General features: G+C 46.1%; 1 protein-coding gene across 1 annotated transcript; it reads right to left on the bottom strand.

Moving 5' to 3' along the window:
- Positions 1–3,932: 3,932 nt before the first annotated feature.
- On the bottom strand, positions 3,933–19,353 carry LOC149439085 (ribonuclease inhibitor-like). Its single transcript, XM_089659497.1, has 4 exons — positions 19,316–19,353; positions 15,770–15,934; positions 8,267–8,431; positions 3,933–5,841 (listed from the first exon to the last, which is right to left on the bottom strand). The coding sequence occupies exons 1-4, from the start codon at positions 19,351–19,353 to the stop codon at positions 5,754–5,756; spliced, it is 456 nt and encodes a 151-aa protein (XP_089515623.1). The 3' UTR covers positions 3,933–5,753.
- Between the last annotated feature and the right edge of the window lie 727 nt (positions 19,354–20,080).

Raw genomic sequence — 20,080 nt, forward strand, 5'->3', positions numbered from 1 at the left:
CTGAATAGTGGCCATTAGCTTTGGCGGTTAGCAGGTCGTTGGAGAGTTTGAGTAAGGCAGTTTCGGTGGAGTGTAGGGGATGGAAGCCGGACTTTAGGGGATCGAGGAGGTTGTTGTCGTTGAGGTGAGAGCTTAGACGGGTGTAGACTAGGCGCTCGAAGAGTTTGGATGTAAATGGGAGCAGGAAGATGGGTCTGAGGTTGTTTGGGTCATTGGGGTCCAGGGAGGGCTTTTTAAGTGTGGGGGTGATGTGTGCGTGCTTCAGAGGGGAGGGGAAAGTGCCGGAGGAGAGGGAGAGATTAAAGATGTGGGTGAGGGAGCGTAGGATGGAGGGGGAAGGAGGTTGTAGGAGTTGTGAGGGGATAGGGTCAAGGGGGCAGGTGGTGAGGCGGGCATCAGAGAGGACCTTGGAGACTTCCTCGATGGTTGTAAGGTCAAAGGTGCGGAGTGTTGAGGGGGCTTCAGTATGAGGAATGAAGGGTGGGGTGGAAGTGGAGGTCAGTGCAGTGGTGGGGCCGTGGGGGAGGGGTGATGAGGGGGTAGCTGCGTGAGGGGGAACGGGGTTGAAGGGAGTTTGAGCAGTTACGAAGTCCCTGCGGGTTATGTCGAGGGAGAGGGGGGATGAGGGGGCAGCTGTGTGAGAGGGGATGGGTTGAGAGGGAGTGTGAGTTGCGGCGATGTCCTTGCGAATTGTGTCAATCTTGTTTTTGAAGTGATTGGCAATATGTGGAAATATCTGGGAAGGAGAGTCGGTGAGAAATCGCTGAAAGAGTATTACAACTTCTGAGGATACCACACCCACCTGCAGGCATGTCTTGTTGTCTCTTAAAGCTTTATTAGCTCCAGAATTCACAGTATTTGCTGAGTTTGGATCAAATGGGGTTTTTTTTTCACTGAAGATGTGAGCATGCTGGAAAATGTATGAAGTTTGAGTTACAGTTCTATTTAATTTTTTTCACAAATTTTTGGGACATTGGACTTAAATTTGGGACTTTTGTTGGACTTTAATATATAATTTTTCCCATTTGTATTATTTGTATGATTTGCGCTGTATCACTTCTATGAGTATATTTTGATGTTTAGTCAATTTCTGAACAGCAGCATTTATTATCATTTATTGTTTATTCCTTTGGCACAAGTTTTCTATATATTTTGTGCGGTTTGTTTGTTTGCACTCAGCAGCCATGGATGGTTTTGATTTTGTTCAACACAAAAAAATGAATGTTGATGATATTTTTTCACACTCGGCTGAATACACAGATTTAACAAAAGACTTCAGACCCCTAAAAATGCTCCAGATAAACAGATCAGAGCTCGGGGGGATGTTGCTGCTTTGGAGAAATCTGTTACAGAGGGGATGACACCCAGCAGGGTAAGGTGGGAGGGGCCCCTAATGACGGTTTAGTAGGGAAAGAATCGGAGGAGGAACGGTTTTCATTCTTCAATCATGTAGAGAGAGAACTTTTAGAACTGATTATCCTGAGGAGGAAAAAGAAACTCGGGAGATTTAGAAGAAAAAATTCACACTTTAAAAGAAAAAATAATACCGTTTGAGAACAACACCGACTTTACAGAGAGAATGAAATCATTGCAGGAGGAGAGTAATAAAGTGGAGGAGGAAACACAAAAGAAAAAGATGAAGTATTATAGAGACACACAAGACTAGAAACAGAATGCAGTCTATAAATGGCCAGAAGATGGAGCTAAAGATAATGTGGGTTCAAGGACGTCCAGTGAGGAGAGAGATTGTCCTAATGATAGAACCTGCCCTCCTTCACCACAGAAAAGTAGAGGTTCACAAAACTATATTAACAAAAGGAAACCCTCAGGAGACAGAATGAGGGGAGTCATAAAGGTGAACAAACCCCTTTCTATAGGGTACCGCTGCACAATAGATTTGAACCTCTAAATGGATGGAGGCAGTCACCATCCAGACCCCACCCCCACCCAAATGAAGGGGATTTTCAGAGCAGAGAGTATGAGGGTACACCGTGGAGGGGGTCCTTACTTCAGGGGGAGGGGAGCCCCATTTTTCCAACCAGGAAGAGGAAGAGGGGGTTGGAGATCAGATCCCCAGATGTCAGCAACAGGCCCCTATATGAGAAATGGAGAAAGAAAAGGAGGGGGGAAGAGGAAAAAGGAAAAGAGAGGTTGAAGTTGGCATGTGTAAACTGAGTGATGTGGAGGTCACTGAGGACGAACTGAACGTTTTAGAATGAGGATTGAAATTCGCCCCATATAAAACAGGATCTAATGAGAAGCAGGACGAGTGTCGGTATTTACACACCAATTTAAGGAATAAGTCGATCTTCAATCCCAAAATAATTTCTGTGTAGACACTTGGCTCTGGGCAGACATGAATAGTGAGTTCAGCTGACAACAAGTGAAGCCGGCATCTGATGATTTGATGGCATTTCATTCATTTCCTACATGTGAGTGTATTACTGCTTCTTAATACATTTTATATTCATACATCCTGCACCATGGGAGCCGCCTTTGTTCCCTTTAAAGGATAGGAATGTGTGACCTCCATCACCCGTAAAGGGACCGATCCTTAGCTCTGGTTTGACAATCTATGGAAAGCTGAAAGGTGTTTGATTTCTATCACATGGCTGTGGATTGAATAAGTGAAGAATCCATTTTCCTATTGGATATTATAAAGTGCATTTCCATGTGCTCTGAGGTGAGAGTTCTGTGAGCACTGAGGTGGCACTGTGTGTTATGGGCACTATTCTACTGGATGGTGTTTGGGGATATCAGCACAAGAAGAAAACACATGAATTATGGAAGAATCTTTATTACAAATTGATTTTACATATATGGACTCATTATGGACGATTTATTCAGTTATGTCACTCTTTTATTTTTGTAGCTATTATTTAGCAGCACTACATCACTTATTTATTTATAATTTATGTACAAGCCTTTACACCAACATTTTCTTCTGGAGTGCTAGCCAGCATCTCCTGTTGTACATCCCCAGACCCCAGATGAATCCTCTCCTCATCCAGCTGTACTGGGTGAATCCCTGGGTAGGTTCCAGTGCCTGCGATGCCACTGCAGTGTGAAACAGTCCCAGGTGAAAAGCTAATCTAGTTTCCCAGCAGAGTGCATCTTTCCCCTCACTGGCCCAGGGGTGCAAGTTTACTCACTCAGTCCTTCTCCTGTGCCGCTGGTGGGTTACTGGCTGCTACCGGGCCTTCTAGTTGGGCCGCTCCTTTCCTGTTGCATAGGTGGTCCTGTTTCTGGGGGCTGGTGAAGTCCCAAGCTTTGCTTCCTTCAAGCTCCTCTGCCTGTAGGATAGCCCTTCCCCATCTGAGCCCCCTCCCAGGCTCCTCCTCTCCAATCTCACGTCTCCATCTTCCAGCCGAACTCCCCTGCTGCTGAGCAGGCTCAGTTACTCTTAAAGGATGTCCTGACCCCTTGCCATGCCTCCTGTCGGGGATTGGCCAAGATCCTCTAAGACTACAGACCAGCCACTCCTCACCTCCACCCACTGCTTCTAGATCTTCCTCCAAAGTTATAGTGCAGGGGGAAGCTTCAGAAAGCTGGTCTTCAGAGCCTCTCAGCCCTGAGCAAAAGTTGACCTCCCTCTGACTATCACCCAGGCTGCTACTCAGCCCTACTCACTAACAATTGGAGCTAGAGCTCCCCCTAGCTGACAAGGAGGGAGCTACATTAAAAAATGTGCTGCACCAAATTGTATAATACTGTAGTACTGTGCGATTTGGTGGCTGCAAAATGTACACATTTTCTAGATGCATTAACATTTATTGTCATCTGCATGTGTCCAGCAAAGGCAGCGTATTCCTCTGCGGTGTGGAAAACACACACAGAAATTTGCATTTCCTGCACTGCTGTGATTCGGCCCTAAATCAGCTTTCTCTTCCTTGGATACTTTAAATAAGATGAAATGAAAGAAAAAGTAAAGCGCTTGTACAAATATTTGCTTTATTTATGTATTATATTCAAATGAAGATAACATTCCGATCTGAAGATGTTTCTGCTTCTCTTATGACAAGTAAATCTGAACTATTACATCTAAATATTTGATTAGAAATGTTTCTCATTTTTCCCTCTCTGGCAGACTAATCAAAGTGTCAATGTCTTGTTTACTACAGAGCTGTGAATATACAGTGCCTTGAAAAAGTATTCATACCCCTTGAAATGTTCCACATGTCATGTTACAACCAAAATCGTCTGTGTTTTATTGGGATTTTCTGTGATAGACCGACACAAAGTAGCACATAATTGTGAAGTGGCAGGAAAGTGATAAATGATTTACAAAATGTTTTACAAATAAATATCTGAAAAGTATGGCGTGTATTTGTATTCTGACCCCTTTACTCTGATAGCCCTAACTAAAATCTAGTGGAACCAATCGCCTTCAGAAGCCACCTAGTTAGTAAATAGAGTTCCTCTGTGTGTCATGTGATCTCAGTATGTCCTGTGAAGCCCTCAGAGGTTTGTTAAGAGAACATTAGAGAACAAAGAGCATCATGAAGGCTAAGGAACACACCAGACAGGTCAGGGATAAAGTGGTAGTGAAGTGTAAAGCAGGGTTAGGTTATAAAAAGATATCTCAAGCTTTGACCATCTCATGGAGCACTGTTCAAGCTATCATCCGAAAATGGAAAGAGTACGGCACAACTGCAAACCTACCAAGACATGGCCGTCCACCTAAACTGACAGGCCAGCCAAGGAGAGCATTCATCAGAGAAGCAGCCAAGAGGCCCATGGGAACTCTGGAGGAGCTGCAGATATCCACAGCTCAGGTGGGAGAATCGGTCCACAGGACAACTATTAGTCGTGCACTCCACAAATCTGGCCTTTATGGAAGAGTGCAAAGAAGAAAGTCATTGTTGGAAGAAAGCCATAAGAAGTCCCGTTTGCAATTTGTGAGAAGCCATGTGGGGGACACAGCAAATATGTGGAAGAAGGGGCTCTGGTCAGAGGAGACCAAAATTCTACTTTTTGGCCTAAAAGCAAAACTAACAATATACATCACCCTGAACACACCACATGGTGGTGGCAGCATCATGTTGTGGGGATGCTTTTCTTCAGCAGGGACAGGGAAGTTGGTCAAAGTTCATGGGGAGGTGGATAGAGCCAAATACAGAACAATATTAGAAGGAGTCTGCAAAAAACTTGAGACGGGGGCGGAGGTTTACCTTCCAGCAGGACAACGACCCGAAACATCCGGCCAGAGCTACAATGGAATGGTTCAGATCAAAGCATCTTCATGTGTTAGAATGGCCCAGTCACAGTCCAGACCTAAATCTAATGGACAATCTGTGGCCAGACCTGAAAATTGTTGTTCCCAGATGCTCTCCATCCAACCTGACAGAGGTTGAGGGATTCTGCAAAGAAGAATGGGCAGAAATGTCCCTCTCTAGATGTGCAAAGAGACATCCCCAAAAAGACTTGCAGCTGGAATTGCAGCCAAAGGGGGTCCTACAAAGTATTGACTCCAAATACAAATGTCGCCACACTTTTCACAGATTTATTCGTGTCTCCCAAGTCACTTTATGGGGAAAATGTTCATGGCTGACTGGAGTGTCACCCCTTCATGTTCAGTAGTATTGGGAACAAAACAGTTACAAAGCCCTCCCCCATCCTTTCCTGGGTGTATTAGTTCCTCTTTGATGTTTCATTCCCCTCTTGGGTCAGGTTATTCGTATCGAAATCTTATTCTCGTCATCCCGAGCAATGTCCCATTCACAGCTGTAGCAGAGGTTCTTCCTTTGGATTCATCATGTATAAACTTTCAGTTCTGGTCGGAGGGATTTCAGATTTTTCAGTTCCCTTTCAGTTTCACGTGACAAAGAATTGTTCACGATCCTAGAAGAGAGGATATAAAGCAGCCATCATTAAATGGCGGACCGCGGTCCGGACACCAACCAAGCAATGCTCCTGTCTGGACCATCAGCCCACCAAACTAAAGTGTCATATTCCCGCCTCTCAGCAGTCATTGGTTGCTGGGACCGTGGACATTCCAGCAACCAATGACGTCATGTGTGCCCCCTGTGGCTCGGCATCTCTCCTGCTCCTTTTTTGCCCGCAGGGTACGATGTGACGTCATGCGGGCGCCTCTCCGCCCTCACCAAGATTCTCCGCCCCCTGCAGCTCGCTACCTCTTCCGGCTCCTGCTCCCTGTCTGCCCTCAAGGTAGGGTGTGTTTCTACTTCAAAAAAGATTCTCAGAGGCACACCGATGGGCACATTTCATGGTAAATGGCACTCTGATGGGCACACTTTATGTTAGGATGCAGTAAATGTAATTTGAATGTATTTTTTTTTTTTTTTTACTGAAAACATAGCTTTGAAAAACAGTTACCGTAATATAATGTAACAAAAATGTGTAACTACCATGTTTATATTCTACAGGTCGTCAGCTTTTGTAGGTTGTTTTGGGGTCCCTGCAGCAGGGAAGGAGTTAAATTATATCTATATCCAAGAGCAAAACTGTGACATATTGCAGCTTACCAGTCTTTAAGGCCCCATTCTTGAGCGTTTTGCAGCGCGAAGTTCGAAGCTCAAAAACGCTCAGGGGGGGAAAAAAATCAATATTCCTCTATGGAGATGGTTCACATCTCCACTCCAAGTCGCCTGAAGCAGAACGGCTGAAGCACAAAAAGGTTTTGGAGCTATTTTTGTAGCTCAGATTGGTCAGATTTGCACATCTTTGGCATGTTTTTATTCCCATAGAAAAGAATAGAAACGTGCAATTGGCGCATTTTTGCAAGCTTTCACACTTTTTTGTGCGATTTTCGGCTCAAATGAAAAAATGTAAACAAAAAAAAGTAAAAATATATGATTAAGTAAATGTAAATAAATAAAATAAGTACACATATAAACAAAAAAACCATGATAAATAAAAAACTAACTAAATAAATAAGAATTAACCCTTAACCTTAAAATAAATATATGAAATGAATTATTCTTATTAATAATAATGTATTTTTCATGTGTTTATAATAATGATAATTAATAATAATTTTTATTAATGTTATAATCACCTAAACCAAAAAATACATTAATAATAATAAAATCTTTTTATTTTTTTAGGGTTAGGGGGTTATGGGTTAATTATTATTTAATTGTTACATAGTCTTTATGATTATTTTTATTTGTGTATTTATCATTATTATTAATAATGTATTTTTATTTGTATGTAGGTGTTTATTTTTTATTATTATTATTATTAGTACTAATAATAAACGCACAAAATTTGCTGTAAAAACGCTGAAAACCGCTACACTCAGATTTGAATGAAGCCCAAATGTGGTGGCTGCATTAGTTGAAGTGAATTTATTTATGTACTTTCTGTAACAAGCTGATCCTTCCAGAAATGCTTTGTCTTTCTACTCTTCTGATAAGCAAACAAACAATAGTAATTTCCTTACAAGAAAGTGTCTGTAAATGAATAATTTCCACCCCCCCATAATGAAGATGTAGACAGAAGATGTTTGTAGCCCAAATCAGTTGTGTAGGCTTGGGTGACAATACTGTTTTCCTACACACAGTGCAGTCAGTGAGTGTTGTCATCCTAGGACAGGAAGTGTGTTAAAGTGGTACAAATTAAAAAAAGAGAAACCCCAAAAAAGATGTTATACTGCTGTGTGCAATCCAATCCTCCTCTTCTGGGGTCCCCCACTGGTGCTCCTCCCCCTTGACCAGTGCCCCCAATAGAAAGCCATTTGCTATAGGGGCACTGGTGCGTGCTCGCTCCCAAGACCTGCTCTCTGTGTCCATAAGACAGACAGAGCCGCGGCTTGGCCTTGCCCTCTTCTCATTGGCTCATTAGGCGAATTGTAACCAGACTTTTTTGTGGCATTGGCACACTAAAGACTTCTTTCTAGCAACTCGACCATGCAGCTCAGTTTTGTTCGTGTATTGTCTATGGTCACTGTTTTTAATGCACTAATTTTTTTTGTATCCTCCCCTATGTCTGGATGATGTCATTTTTTTTCTTTCATTGTAATTTCTTGCTATCCTTTCTGCAAGACAGGCACTGAAATGAGGCAGAAATTTTACTCTATATCTCTAAATATACCGAATTCTTCCACATTGTATAGTTTGCCGGAACGTCCTGCATACAAGAAAAATATTCATGATTGCAAAGTGTTTGGTGAGTTCAATTATCTGATGGAAAAATGTCTGCAGTGATTGTCTCTGCTCTGTTCAGGCCAGGCATAGAGGTCTCGGAGTTTTCAATGGAATCTGTCCCAGAATATGATTGTCTCAGTCAGTCCTGTTATACTCACTGTAATCCCTCTATCCGGCTTGTTGTCAGAGCCGCCATCAGATCCCTGAAATGAGGACCCTCCAGACTGTTATATGACAGGCCCAGTGCCCTCAGTGTTGGGTTAGCTCTTATTCCAGATGCCAGGTGGAGGCAGGAACTGTCTGTCAGGTGATTCTGATCCAATCTGTAGAAGAGAAGAATGTTACCAGAAGGAAATGAATTCCCCCCCCCCCCCCCAGGAATGAATGGAACTATTCTCTACATGGATGGAACTCATTTCTCTTTATTGGAATCATTTATATTCCATCACTTTATAAATCCAGGAAATAGAATTTTATAAGACAAATGTTATAATGGAGTAGACCCCCCAATATTGTCCTCCATGTGTAGAGACGGTGATATCTCCATACACAGGATGAGCACAGAATACCACTGACATGACTCGTATTGTGCTATCATCTCCTTGTGTATGGAACATGAATGGGATCAGCAGACAGTGTGAGGCCGGAATCAGCATTGCTAGTGATTGGACGGGAGGATTGTATCTGATATTCTATTTCTCTCTGCTGATCAGAGCTCTGTACTCATAGGACGTCATGGCGCTAGGTAACAAATGTTCAGTAATGGGGAGATCTTCTGGAACTGAATAGCACGCCAGATGAAGCGAATTTGTTTGATGTTCTGATCACTCATTACATTAAGTTCAGATTCTCCCATGTATGAGCATCTTTAATGTCATCTATTTATACAGATACCAAAGTATATGTAGTGTTACTAAACTCCGGACCCTGCATTCACTATATCTGCTCTCCCTGGACCCCGCATTCACTATATCCGCTCTTCCCGTACCCCGCATTCACTATATCCGTTCTTCCTGTACCCCGCATTCACTATATCCGATCTCCCCGGACCCTGCATTCACTATATCTGGTCTCCAGGACCCGCATTCAATATATCTGCATTCCCCGAACCCCACATTCAATATATCCGCTCTCCCCGGACCCCGCATTCACTATATCCGTTCTCCCCGGACCCCGCATTCACTATATCCGTTCTCCCCGGACCCCGCATTCACTATATCCGTTCTCCCCGTACCCCGCATTCACTATATCCGTTCTCCCCGGACCCGGCATTCACTATATCCGATCTCCCCGGACCCCACATTCACTATATCCGATCTCCCCGGACCCCGCATTCACTATATTCGGTCTCCCCTGACCCTGCATTCACTATATCCGCTCTCCCCGGACCCTGTATTTGCTATATCCGGTCTCCAAGGACACCGCGTTCACTATGTCTGCTCTCCCCAGACCCTATATTCACTATATCCAGACTCCCTGGACCATGCATTCAAGATATCTGGTCTCCACAGACCCTGTATTCACTATATCCGTTCTCCCTGGACTCCGCATTCACTATATCTGCTCTCCCCGGACCCCACATTCACTATATCTGCTCTCCCCGGACCCCACATTCACTATATCTGCTCTCCGCAGACCTTGCATTCACTATATTCGGACTCCCCGGACCCTGCATTCACTATATTCACTCCACCCGGACACTGCATTCACTATATACGGACTCCCCGAACCCCTAATTCACTATATCCGCTCTCCCTGGACTCCGCATTCACTATATCCGTTCTCCCCGGACCCGGCATTCACTATATCCGATCTCCCCGGACCCCACATTCACTATATCCGATCTCCCCGGACCCCGCATTCACTATATTCGGTCTCCCCTGACCCTGCATTCACTATATCCGCTCTCCCCGGACCCTGTATTTGCTATATCCGGTCTCCAAGGACACCGCGTTCACTATGTCTGCTCTCCCCAGACCCTATATTCACTATATCCAGACTCCCCGGACCATGCATTCAAGATATCTGGTCTCCACAGACCCTGTATTCACTATATCCGTTCTCCCTGGACTCCGCATTCACTATATCTGCTCTCCCCGGACCCCACATTCACTATATCTGCTCTCCCCGGACCCCACATTCACTATATCTGCTCTCCGCAGACCTTGCATTCACTATATTCGGACTCCCCGGACCCTGCATTCACTATATTCACTCCACCCGGACACTGCATTCACTATATACGGACTCCCCGAACCCCTAATTCACTATATCCGCTCTCCCTGGACTCCGCTTTCACTATATCCGGTCCCCCTGGACCCGGCATTCACTATATCCGCTCTCCTAGGACCCTGCATTAACTATATATCGACAGTCCCTGGACCCTGCATTCATTATATCCACTCTACCTGGACCCTGCTTCACTATATCCGATCTCCCCGGACCCCGTATTCACTATATCCGCTCTCCCCAGACCTTGCATTCACTATATCCGGAGTCCCCGGAGCCTGCATTCAAGATATCTGGTCTCTCCAGATCCTGCATTCACTTTATTCACTCCACCCAGACACTGCATTCACGATATACGGACTCCCTGGACCCCACATTCACTATATCTGCTCTCCCAGGACTCCGCATTCACTATATCAGGTCCCCCTGGACCCGATATTCACTTTAACTGGTTTCCCTGGACCCTGCGTTCACTATAGCCACTCTCCCTGGACCCTGCCTTCACTATATCCACTCTACCTGGACCCTACCTTCACTATTTCCGATCTCCTGGACCCCGCATTCACTATATCCGCTCTCCCTGGACCTTGCATTCACCATATCTGGTCTCCACAGACCCTGCATTCACTCTATCTGCTTTACCCGGACACTGCATGCACTTTGTCCGGTCTCCTCGGACCCGGCATTCACTACATTTGGCCTCCCCGGACCACGCATTCACTACATTTGGCCTCCCCGGACCCCGCATTTACTATATCCGCTCTCCCCGGACCCCGCATTCACTACATTCGCTCTCCCCGGACCCCGCATTCACTACATTCGCTCTCCCCGGACCCCGCATTCACTACATTCGCTCTCCCCGGACCCCGCATTCACTACATTCGCTCTCCCCGGACCCCGCATTCACTACATTCGATCTTCCCGGACCGCGCATTCACTATATGCGCTGTCCCCGGACCCCGCATTCACTATATCCGCACTCCCTGTACCCCGCAATCACTATATTCGCTCTCCCAGGTCCCCGCATTCACTGTATCCGCTCTCCCAGGTCCCCGCATTCACGGTATCCGCTCTCCCAGGTCCCCGCATTCACGGTATCCGCTCTCCCAGGTCCCGGCATTCACGGTATCCGCTCTCCCAGGTCCCCGCATTTACTATATCTACTCTTCCAGGTCACCGCATTCACTATATCCGCTCTCCCAGGACCCTGCATTCACTATATCTGGTTTCACTGGACCCTGCATTCACTATATATGTTACCCCCTCGGCCCTGTATTCACTATATCCGATCTCCCTGACCCTGCATTCACTATATCCGCTCTCCCCGGACCCAGCATTTACTATATCTGGTCTCCAAGGACCCCGCGTTTACTATGTCTGCTCTCCCCGGACCTTGCATTCACTATATCTGCTCTCCCCGGACCCTGCATTCACTATATTCACTGCACCCGGACACTGCATTCACTATATACGGACTCCCCGGACCCCTAATTCACTATATCTGCTCTCCCTGGACTCCGCTTTCACTATATCCGGTCCCCCTGGACCCGGCATTCACTATATATCGACAGTTCCTGGACCCTGCATTCACTATATCCACTCTACCTGGACCCTGCTTCACTATATCCGATCTCTCCGGACCCCGTATTCACTATATCCGCTCTCCCCAGACCTTGCATTCACTATATCCGGAGTCCCCGGACCCTGCATTCAAGATATCTGGTCTCTCCAGACCCTGCATTCACTATATCCGCTCTCCCCAGACCCCGCATTCACTATATCCGCTCTCCCCAGACCCCGCATTCACTATATCCGCTCTCCCCAGACCCCGCATTCACTATATCCGCTCTCCCCAGACCCCGCATTCACTATATCCGCTCTCCCCAGACCCCGCATTCACTATATCCGCTCTCTCCAGACCCCGCATTCACTATATCCGCTCTCCCAGGAAACCGCATTCACTATATCCGCTCTCCCTGGACCCCACATTCACTATATCCGCTCTTCTCGTACCCTGCATTCACTATATCAGCTCTCCCCGAACCCTGCATTCACTATATCTGCTCTTCCCAGACCCCGCATTCACTATATCCGCTCTCCCCTGACCCCGCATTCACTATATCCGCTCTCCCCGGACCCGGCATTCACTATATCCGCTCTCCCCGGACCCCGTATTCACTATATCCGCTCTCCCCGTACCCTGAAATCACTATATCCGGTCTCCCTGGACCCTGCATTCACTATATCCGCTCTCCCACAACCCCGCATTCACTATATCCGCTCTCCTGGGACCCCGCATTCACTATATCTGGTCTCCAAGGACCCCTCGTTCACTGAGTCCGCTCTCCCCAGAACCCGCATTCACTATATCCGCTCTCTCCAGACTCTATATTCACTCTGGACCCAGCATTCACTATATATGTTTTCCCCCTTGGACCCTGTATTCACTATATCCACACTCCCTGGACCCCGCATTCACTATATCTTGTCTCACCAGACACTGCATTCACTATATCCGCTCTCCCCGGACACCGCATTTACAATATCTGGTCTCCAAGGACCCCACATTCACTATGTCCGCTCTCTCCGGACCCTGCATTCACTATATCCGCTCTCCCCAGACCCTGCATTCACTATATCTGCTCTCCCCGGACCTTGCATTCACTATATCCGCACTCGCCAGACCCTGCATTTAAGATATCTTGTCTCCACAGACCCCAAATTCACTATATCCGCTTTCCCCTGACCCCGCATTCACTATATCCGCTCTCCCCGGACCCCGCATTCACTATATCCGCTCTCCCCGGACCCCGCATTCACTATATCCGCTCTCCCCGGACCCCGTATTCACTATATCCGCTCTCCCCGGACCCCGAAATCACTATATCCGGTCTCCCTGGACCCTGCATTCACTATATCCGCTCTCCCAGAACCCCGCATTCACTATATTCGCTCTCCTGGGACCCCGCATTCACTATATCTGGTCTCCAAGGACCCCTCGTTCACTGAGTCCGCTCTCCCCAGAACCCGCATTCACTATATCCGCTCTCTCCGGACCCTATATTCACTCTGGACCCAGCATTCACTATATATGTTTTCCCCCTCGGACCCTGTATTCACTATATCCACACTCCCTGGACCCCGCATTCACTATATCTTGTCTCACCAGACACTGCATTCACTATATCCGCTCTCCCCGGACCCCGCATTCACTATATCTTGTCTCACCAGACACTGCATTCACTATATCCGCTCTCCCCGGACACCGCATTTACTATATCTGGTCTCCAAGGACCCCGCATTCACTATGTCCGCTCTCTCCAGACCCCGCATTCACTATATCCGCTCTCCCCGGACACCGCATTTACTATATCTGGTCTCCCCGGACTCCGCATTCACTATATCCGCTTTCTCCGGACCCCGCATTCACTATATCCGCTCTCCCCGGACCTTGCATTCACCATATCTGGTCTCCACAGACACTGCATTCACTATATCTGCTTTACCTGGACACTGCATTCACTTTGGTCTCCCTGGATTCGGCATTCACTATATCCGCACTCCCCGGACCCCGCATTCACAATATTTTGTTTCCCCAGACCCTGCAATAACTATATCTGGTCTCCCCTGAACCTGCATTCAGTATATCTAATCTCCCTGGACCCTGCATTCACTATAACCGCTCTCCCCGGACCCTGCATTCACTATATGTGATCTCCCCGGACCCCGCGTTTACTATATCTGGTCTTCCTGGAGCCTGTATTCACTATATCTGGTCTCCCCGGACCCTGCATTCAATATATCTGCTCTCCCTGAACCCATCAACATGGAAATGCAATTATTTTAGTAAATATAAACTGCTAAATACCTTTTCTCATCAGCAGTACATAGCAGTCTTTTTACTTTTATCAGTGTCCAGCAAAGTACTGGTTAAAGCTTGTAGGAGAAGTTTTCTTTCTGCTGTAGGAAGATGCAGAACCCCTGATCTCTGTCTGGACAGCGCTGATTGGCCCTGTGCTGATCACATGCACTCTCCCAAGGAAAAAAAAAACTAGAAATATACACTATACTGAGCATGTGCAAAATGCCTACGGTTCAGTCTATCTTATCAGAAAATAATTGGCGGTCGCTTGCAAAAGGGGAGGAACAGAGCAGAAAGGATCAATCAGCCTTTTTGCAAAATGCAGAGGATTAACCCCTTATTCCACAGTGAGTATCACAAGCATGCTTTACTGCATCTACAGACTGATTGTACTGTTGTGGGTTTAGTAACACTTTAATGTTTACATTTTATAGTCTATAGGGTCACCATGTTACCATCTGATATTATGCTGTTTGTACAACTTTATATCATATGAGGACCTACCCAATGTATCCAGTCAGTTTGTATCCAATTAGGCAATGGAGGTAAAGAAGATTGTAAGATCAGACTGTACTGTGTGGGGGGAGCTTTAAGTAAGCTACAGACTATACAATATTCTTTCCTTCCACTACGGGTGGAAAGACAGACAATTGCTCAATCCCCCCCATCAACACAGTCAGAATGGATGGGGGAATCACTCCTGCCGCACAACTGTGTTCTGCCAACAGGAAGCCTTCCCTGCCAGCAGAACACTGATCACTGTTAGCTGCTATAGACCTCCAGCAGTGATCGAATGCAAAAAGTCCCAGAGGACGGTTGTACTGAATGTGATTGACGGATCAACTTCAGTACAACCAGCCTGCCCATAGATGGGTCAGATCTCAGCTGGTCCTTACTAAACCTGTCCATATTTGATCCACTTATGGCCAGCTGTAGAAAAAGTCTAATTTATAGCTGATAACAGAGTTATACAGGTCATAGACGGGTCATAAATTGATAAATAAATGGCCGATTTTTGCACAATTAGTGGGTCGGTCGTTTTTCTGGTATTTGGCACAATTTTTTTATCGGTAAAGTTAAGGAAAAGAAATCGGCCGATTTTCCCGTCAATGATGGGCAAATCGGCCAATTATTTTATGAGATATCTGAGAAGAAAAAAAAAGAAAAGAATTATTATTTCAGTCCGCTATTATATTTGACATGAAAAAGTATTGCGGTTGCAACAATGTATCTATTTGTATCCGAATAAAAACATCTGCATCCGAAATGGATACAAATTAATATATTGTTGCAACCACAAGACTTTTTCATGTCAAATATAATAGCGGAGCTCTCTCCAGGGAACAGAAGTAATTAAATGCCGGCCGTAGACGGGACGAAAATCGACTGATTTTTTTACGTTGATGGTAACGTCGGCTGATCGACAGACCGGTTTTTCATTTTTTTAGAAAAAAAAAGGCCGGTTTTTTACCCGTCTATGGCCTGCATTAGAGATGATCTAAAGATTTAGACAACTGAATGTTAATCTGTCCCAGAATATGATTGTCTCAGTCAGTCCTGTTATACTCACTGTAATTCCTCTATCCGGCTTGTTGTCAGAGCCGCCATCAGATCCCTGAAATGAGAACCCCCCAGATTGTTATCAGACAGGCCCAGTGTCCTCAGTGTCGGGTTATTTCTTATTCCAGATGCCAGGTGGAGGCAGGAACTGTCTGTCAGGTGATTAGAGGACAATCTGTAGAAGAAGAGAAGAATGTTAACAGAAGGAAATTAATCCCCCCTCCCCCAGGAATGAATGGAACTATTCTCTACATAGATGGAACTCATTTCTCTTTATTGGAATCATTTATATTCCATCACTTTATAAATCTCCAGGAAATAGAATTTTCTAAGACAAATGTTATAATGGAGTAGACCCCCCAATATTGTCCTCCATGTGTAGAGACGGTGATATCTCCATACACAGGATGAGCACAGAATACCACTGACATGACTCGTATTGTGCTATCATCTCCTTGTGTATGGAGCATGAATGGGAATAGCAGACAGTGTGAGGCCGGAATCAGCATTGCTAGTGATTGGACGGGAGGATTGTATCTGATATTCTATTTATCTCTGCTGATCAGAGCTCTGTACTCATAGGACGTCATGGCGCTAGGTAACAAATGTTCATTAATGGGGAGATCTTCCGGAACTGAATAGCACGCCAGATGAAAAGAATTTGTTTGATGCTCTGATCACTCATTACATTAAGATCAGATTCTCCCATGTATGAGCATCTTTAATGTCATCTATTTATACAGATACCAAAATAAATGTAGTGTTACTAAACCCGGGACCCTGCATTCACTATATCCACTCTCCCCGGACCCCGCATTCACTATATCCGCTCTCCCCGGACCCCGCATTCACTATATCCGCTCTCCCCAGACCCCGCATTCACTATATCCGCTCTCCCCAGACCCCGCATTCACTATACCCGCTCTCCCCGGACCCCGCATTCACTATATCCGCTCTCCCCGGACCCAGCATTCACTATATCCGCTCTCCCCGGACCCAGCATTCACTATATCCGCTCTCCCCGGACCCTACATTCACTATATCCGCTCTCCCCAGACCCTACATTCACTATATCCGCTCTCCCCGGACCCTACATTCACTATATCCGCTCTCCCCGGACCCTACATTCACTATATCCGCTCTCCCCGGACCCCGCATTCACTATATCCGTTCTCCCCGGACCCCGCATTCACTATATCCGTTCTCCCCGGACCCCGCAATCACTATATCCGTTCTCCCCGGACCCCGCAATCACTATATCCGTTCTCCCCGGACCCCGCATTCACTATATCCGTTCTCCCCGGACCCCGCATTCACTATATCCGTTCTCCCCGGACCCCGCATTCACTATATCCGTTCTCCCCGGACCCCGCATTCACTATATCCGTTCTCCCTGGACCCCGCATTCACTATATCCGTGCTCCCCGGACCCCGCATTCAATATATCAGTAATCCCCGGACCCTGCATTCACTATATCCGCTCTCCCCGGACCCTGCATTCACTATATTCGCTCTCCCCGGACCTTACATTCACTATGTCTGCTATCCCCAGTCCCCGCATTCACTATATCCGCTCTCCCCCGACCCTGCATTCACTGTATTCGCTCTCTCTGGACCCCACATTCACTATGTCTACTCTCCCCAGACCTTACATTCACTATGTCCGCTCTCCCCGGACCATGCATTCATTATATCCGCTCTCCCCCGACCCTGCATTCACTATATTTGCTCTCCCTGGACCTCGCATTCTCTATATCCGCTCTCCCCGGACCCCGGATTCATTATGTCTGCTCTCCCCGGACCCCGCATTCACTATATCCGCTCTCCCAGGACCTTGAATTCACTATATTAGCGCTCCCTGGACTCTGCATTCACTGTATCCACTCTACCCAAATCTCTGCATTCACTATATCCGCTCTCCCCAGACCCAGCTTTCACTACCTTCGCTCTCCCCGGACCCAGCATTCACTGTCTTCCCTCTCCCTGGACCCAGCATTCACTATATTTGCTCTCCCTGGACCCCGCATTCACTAAATCCGCTCTCCCTGGACCCCGCATTCACTATGTTCGCTCTCCCTGGACCTCGCATTCATTACATCCGCTGTCCCTGGACCCCGCATTCACTATATCCGCTCTCCCAGGTCCCAGCATTCACTATGTCCGCTCTCCCAGGACCCAGCATTCACTATATCTGCTCTCCCCCGACCCTGCATTCACTGTATTTGATCTCCCTGGACCCCGCATTCACTATATCCGCTCTCCCCGGACCCGGCATTCACTATATCCGCTCCCCCCGGACCCTGCATTCACTATATTTGCTCTCCCTAGACCCCGCATTCACTATATCCGCTCTCCACAAATCCCTGCATTCACTATATCCGCTCTCCCCGGACCCAGCATTCACTATCTTCGCTCTTCTCGGACCCCGCATTCACTATATCTGGTCTCCTACAGTACATACAACATGGAAATGCAATTACTTTAGTAAATATAAACTGCTGAACACTTTTTCTCATCAGCAGTATATAGCAGTCTCTTGAATTCTATCAGTGTGCAGTAGAACACTGGTTTAAGCTTGTAGGAGGAGTTTTCTTTCTGCTCTAGAAGGATGCAGAACCCTTGATCTCTGTCTGGACAGCATTGATTGGCCTTGTGCTGATAACATGCACTCTCCCAAGGAGAAAAAAAAAAAACCTCTAGCAATACATACTAAACTGAGCATGTGCAACATGCCTACGGTTCAGTCTGTCTTTTCAGAAAAGAAGAGGCGGTCACTTGCAAAATGTAGGAACAGAGCAGAAAGGATCAATTGGCCTTTTTGCACAATGCAGAGGATTAACCCCTTAGGTTCCACAGTGAGTATCACAAGCATGCTTTACTGCATCTACAGACTGATTGTACTGTTGTGGGTTTAGTAACACTTTAATGTTTACATTTTATAGTCTATAGGGTCACCATGTTACCATCTGATATTATGCTGTTTGTACAACTTTATATCATATGAGGACCTACCCAATGTATCCAGTCAGTTTGTATCCAATTAGGCAATGGAGGTAAAGAAGATTGTAAGATCAGACTGTACTGTGTGTGGGGAGCTTTAAGTAAGCTACAGACTATACAATATTCTTTCCTTCCACTATGGGTGGAAAGACAGACAATTGCTCAATCCTCCCATCAACACAGTCAGAATGGATGGGGGAATCACTCCTGCCGCACAACTGTGTTCTGCCAACAGGAAGCCTTCCCTGCCAGCAGAACACTGATCACTGTTAGTTGCTATAGACCTCCAGCAGTGATCGAATGCAAAAAGTCCCAGAGGATGGTTGTACTGAATGTGATTGACGGATCAACTTCAGTACAACCAGCCTGCCCATAGATGGGTCAGATCTCGGCTGGTCCTTACTAAACCTGTCCATATTTGATCCACTTATGGCCAGATGTAGAAAAAGTCTAATTTATTGCTGATAACAGAGTTAGAGAAGATCCGAAGATTTAGACAATTGAATGTTAATCTGTCCCAGAATATGATTGTCTCAGTCAGTCCTGTTATACTCACCGTAATTCCTCAATCCGGCTTGTTGTCAGAGCCGCCATCAGATCCCTGAAATGAGGACCCTCCAGATTGTTCCCAGACAGGCCCAGTGTCCTCAGTGTCGGGTTATTTCTTATTCCAGATGCCAGGTGGGGGCAGGAACTGTCTGTCAGGTGATTACCAACCAATCTGTAGAAGAGAAGAATGTTACCAGAAGATGATGAATCCCCCCCCCCAGGAATGAATGGAACTATTCTCTACATGGATGGAACTCATTTCTCTTTATTGGAATCATTTATATTCGATCACTTTATAAATCTCCAGGAAATAGAATTTTCTAAGACAAATGTTATAATGGAGTAGACCCCCCAATATTGTCCTCCATGTGTAGAGACGGTGATATCTCCATACACAGGATGAGCACAGAATACCACTGACATGACTCGTATTGTGCTATCATCTCCTTGTGTATGGAGCATGAATGGGATCAGCAGACAGTGTGAGGCTGGAATCAGCATTGCTAGTGATTGGACGGGAGGATTGCATCTGATATTCTATTTATCTCTGCTGATCAGAGCTCTGTACTCATAGGACGTCATGGCGCTAGGTAACAAATGTTCAGTAATGGGGAGATCTTCTGGAACTGAATAGCACGCCAGATGAAAAGATTTTTTTGATGCTCTGATCACTCATTGCATTAAGATCAGATTCTCCCATGTATGAGCATCTTTAATGTCATCTATTTATACAGATACCAAAATAAAGAGTGTTACTAAACCCCGAACCCTG

Source organism: Staurois parvus, unplaced genomic scaffold, assembly GCF_062004578.1.
Source record: "Staurois parvus isolate SC_StPar_1 unplaced genomic scaffold, SC_StPar_1.0 ptg001161l, whole genome shotgun sequence".
In the NCBI taxonomy this organism is placed as follows: Eukaryota; Metazoa; Chordata; class Amphibia; order Anura; family Ranidae; genus Staurois; species Staurois parvus.

What these genes read in the sequence shown, in the direction of transcription:
- LOC149439085 (XM_089659497.1), bottom strand. Translation starts at nt 19,353, where the DNA reads ATGGCGGCTCTGACAACAAGCCGGATTGAGGAATTACG. An exon ending in AGCCGGATTGAGGAATTACG is followed by an intron (nt 15,935 to 19,315) that starts GTGAGTATAACA and finishes CTTCTTCTACAG; the next exon opens with ATTGTCCTCTAATCACCTGA. An exon ending in AGCCGGATAGAGGGATTACA is followed by an intron (nt 5,842 to 8,266) that starts GTGAGTATAACA and finishes CCTCTCTTCTAG; the next exon opens with GATCGTGAACAATTCTTTGT.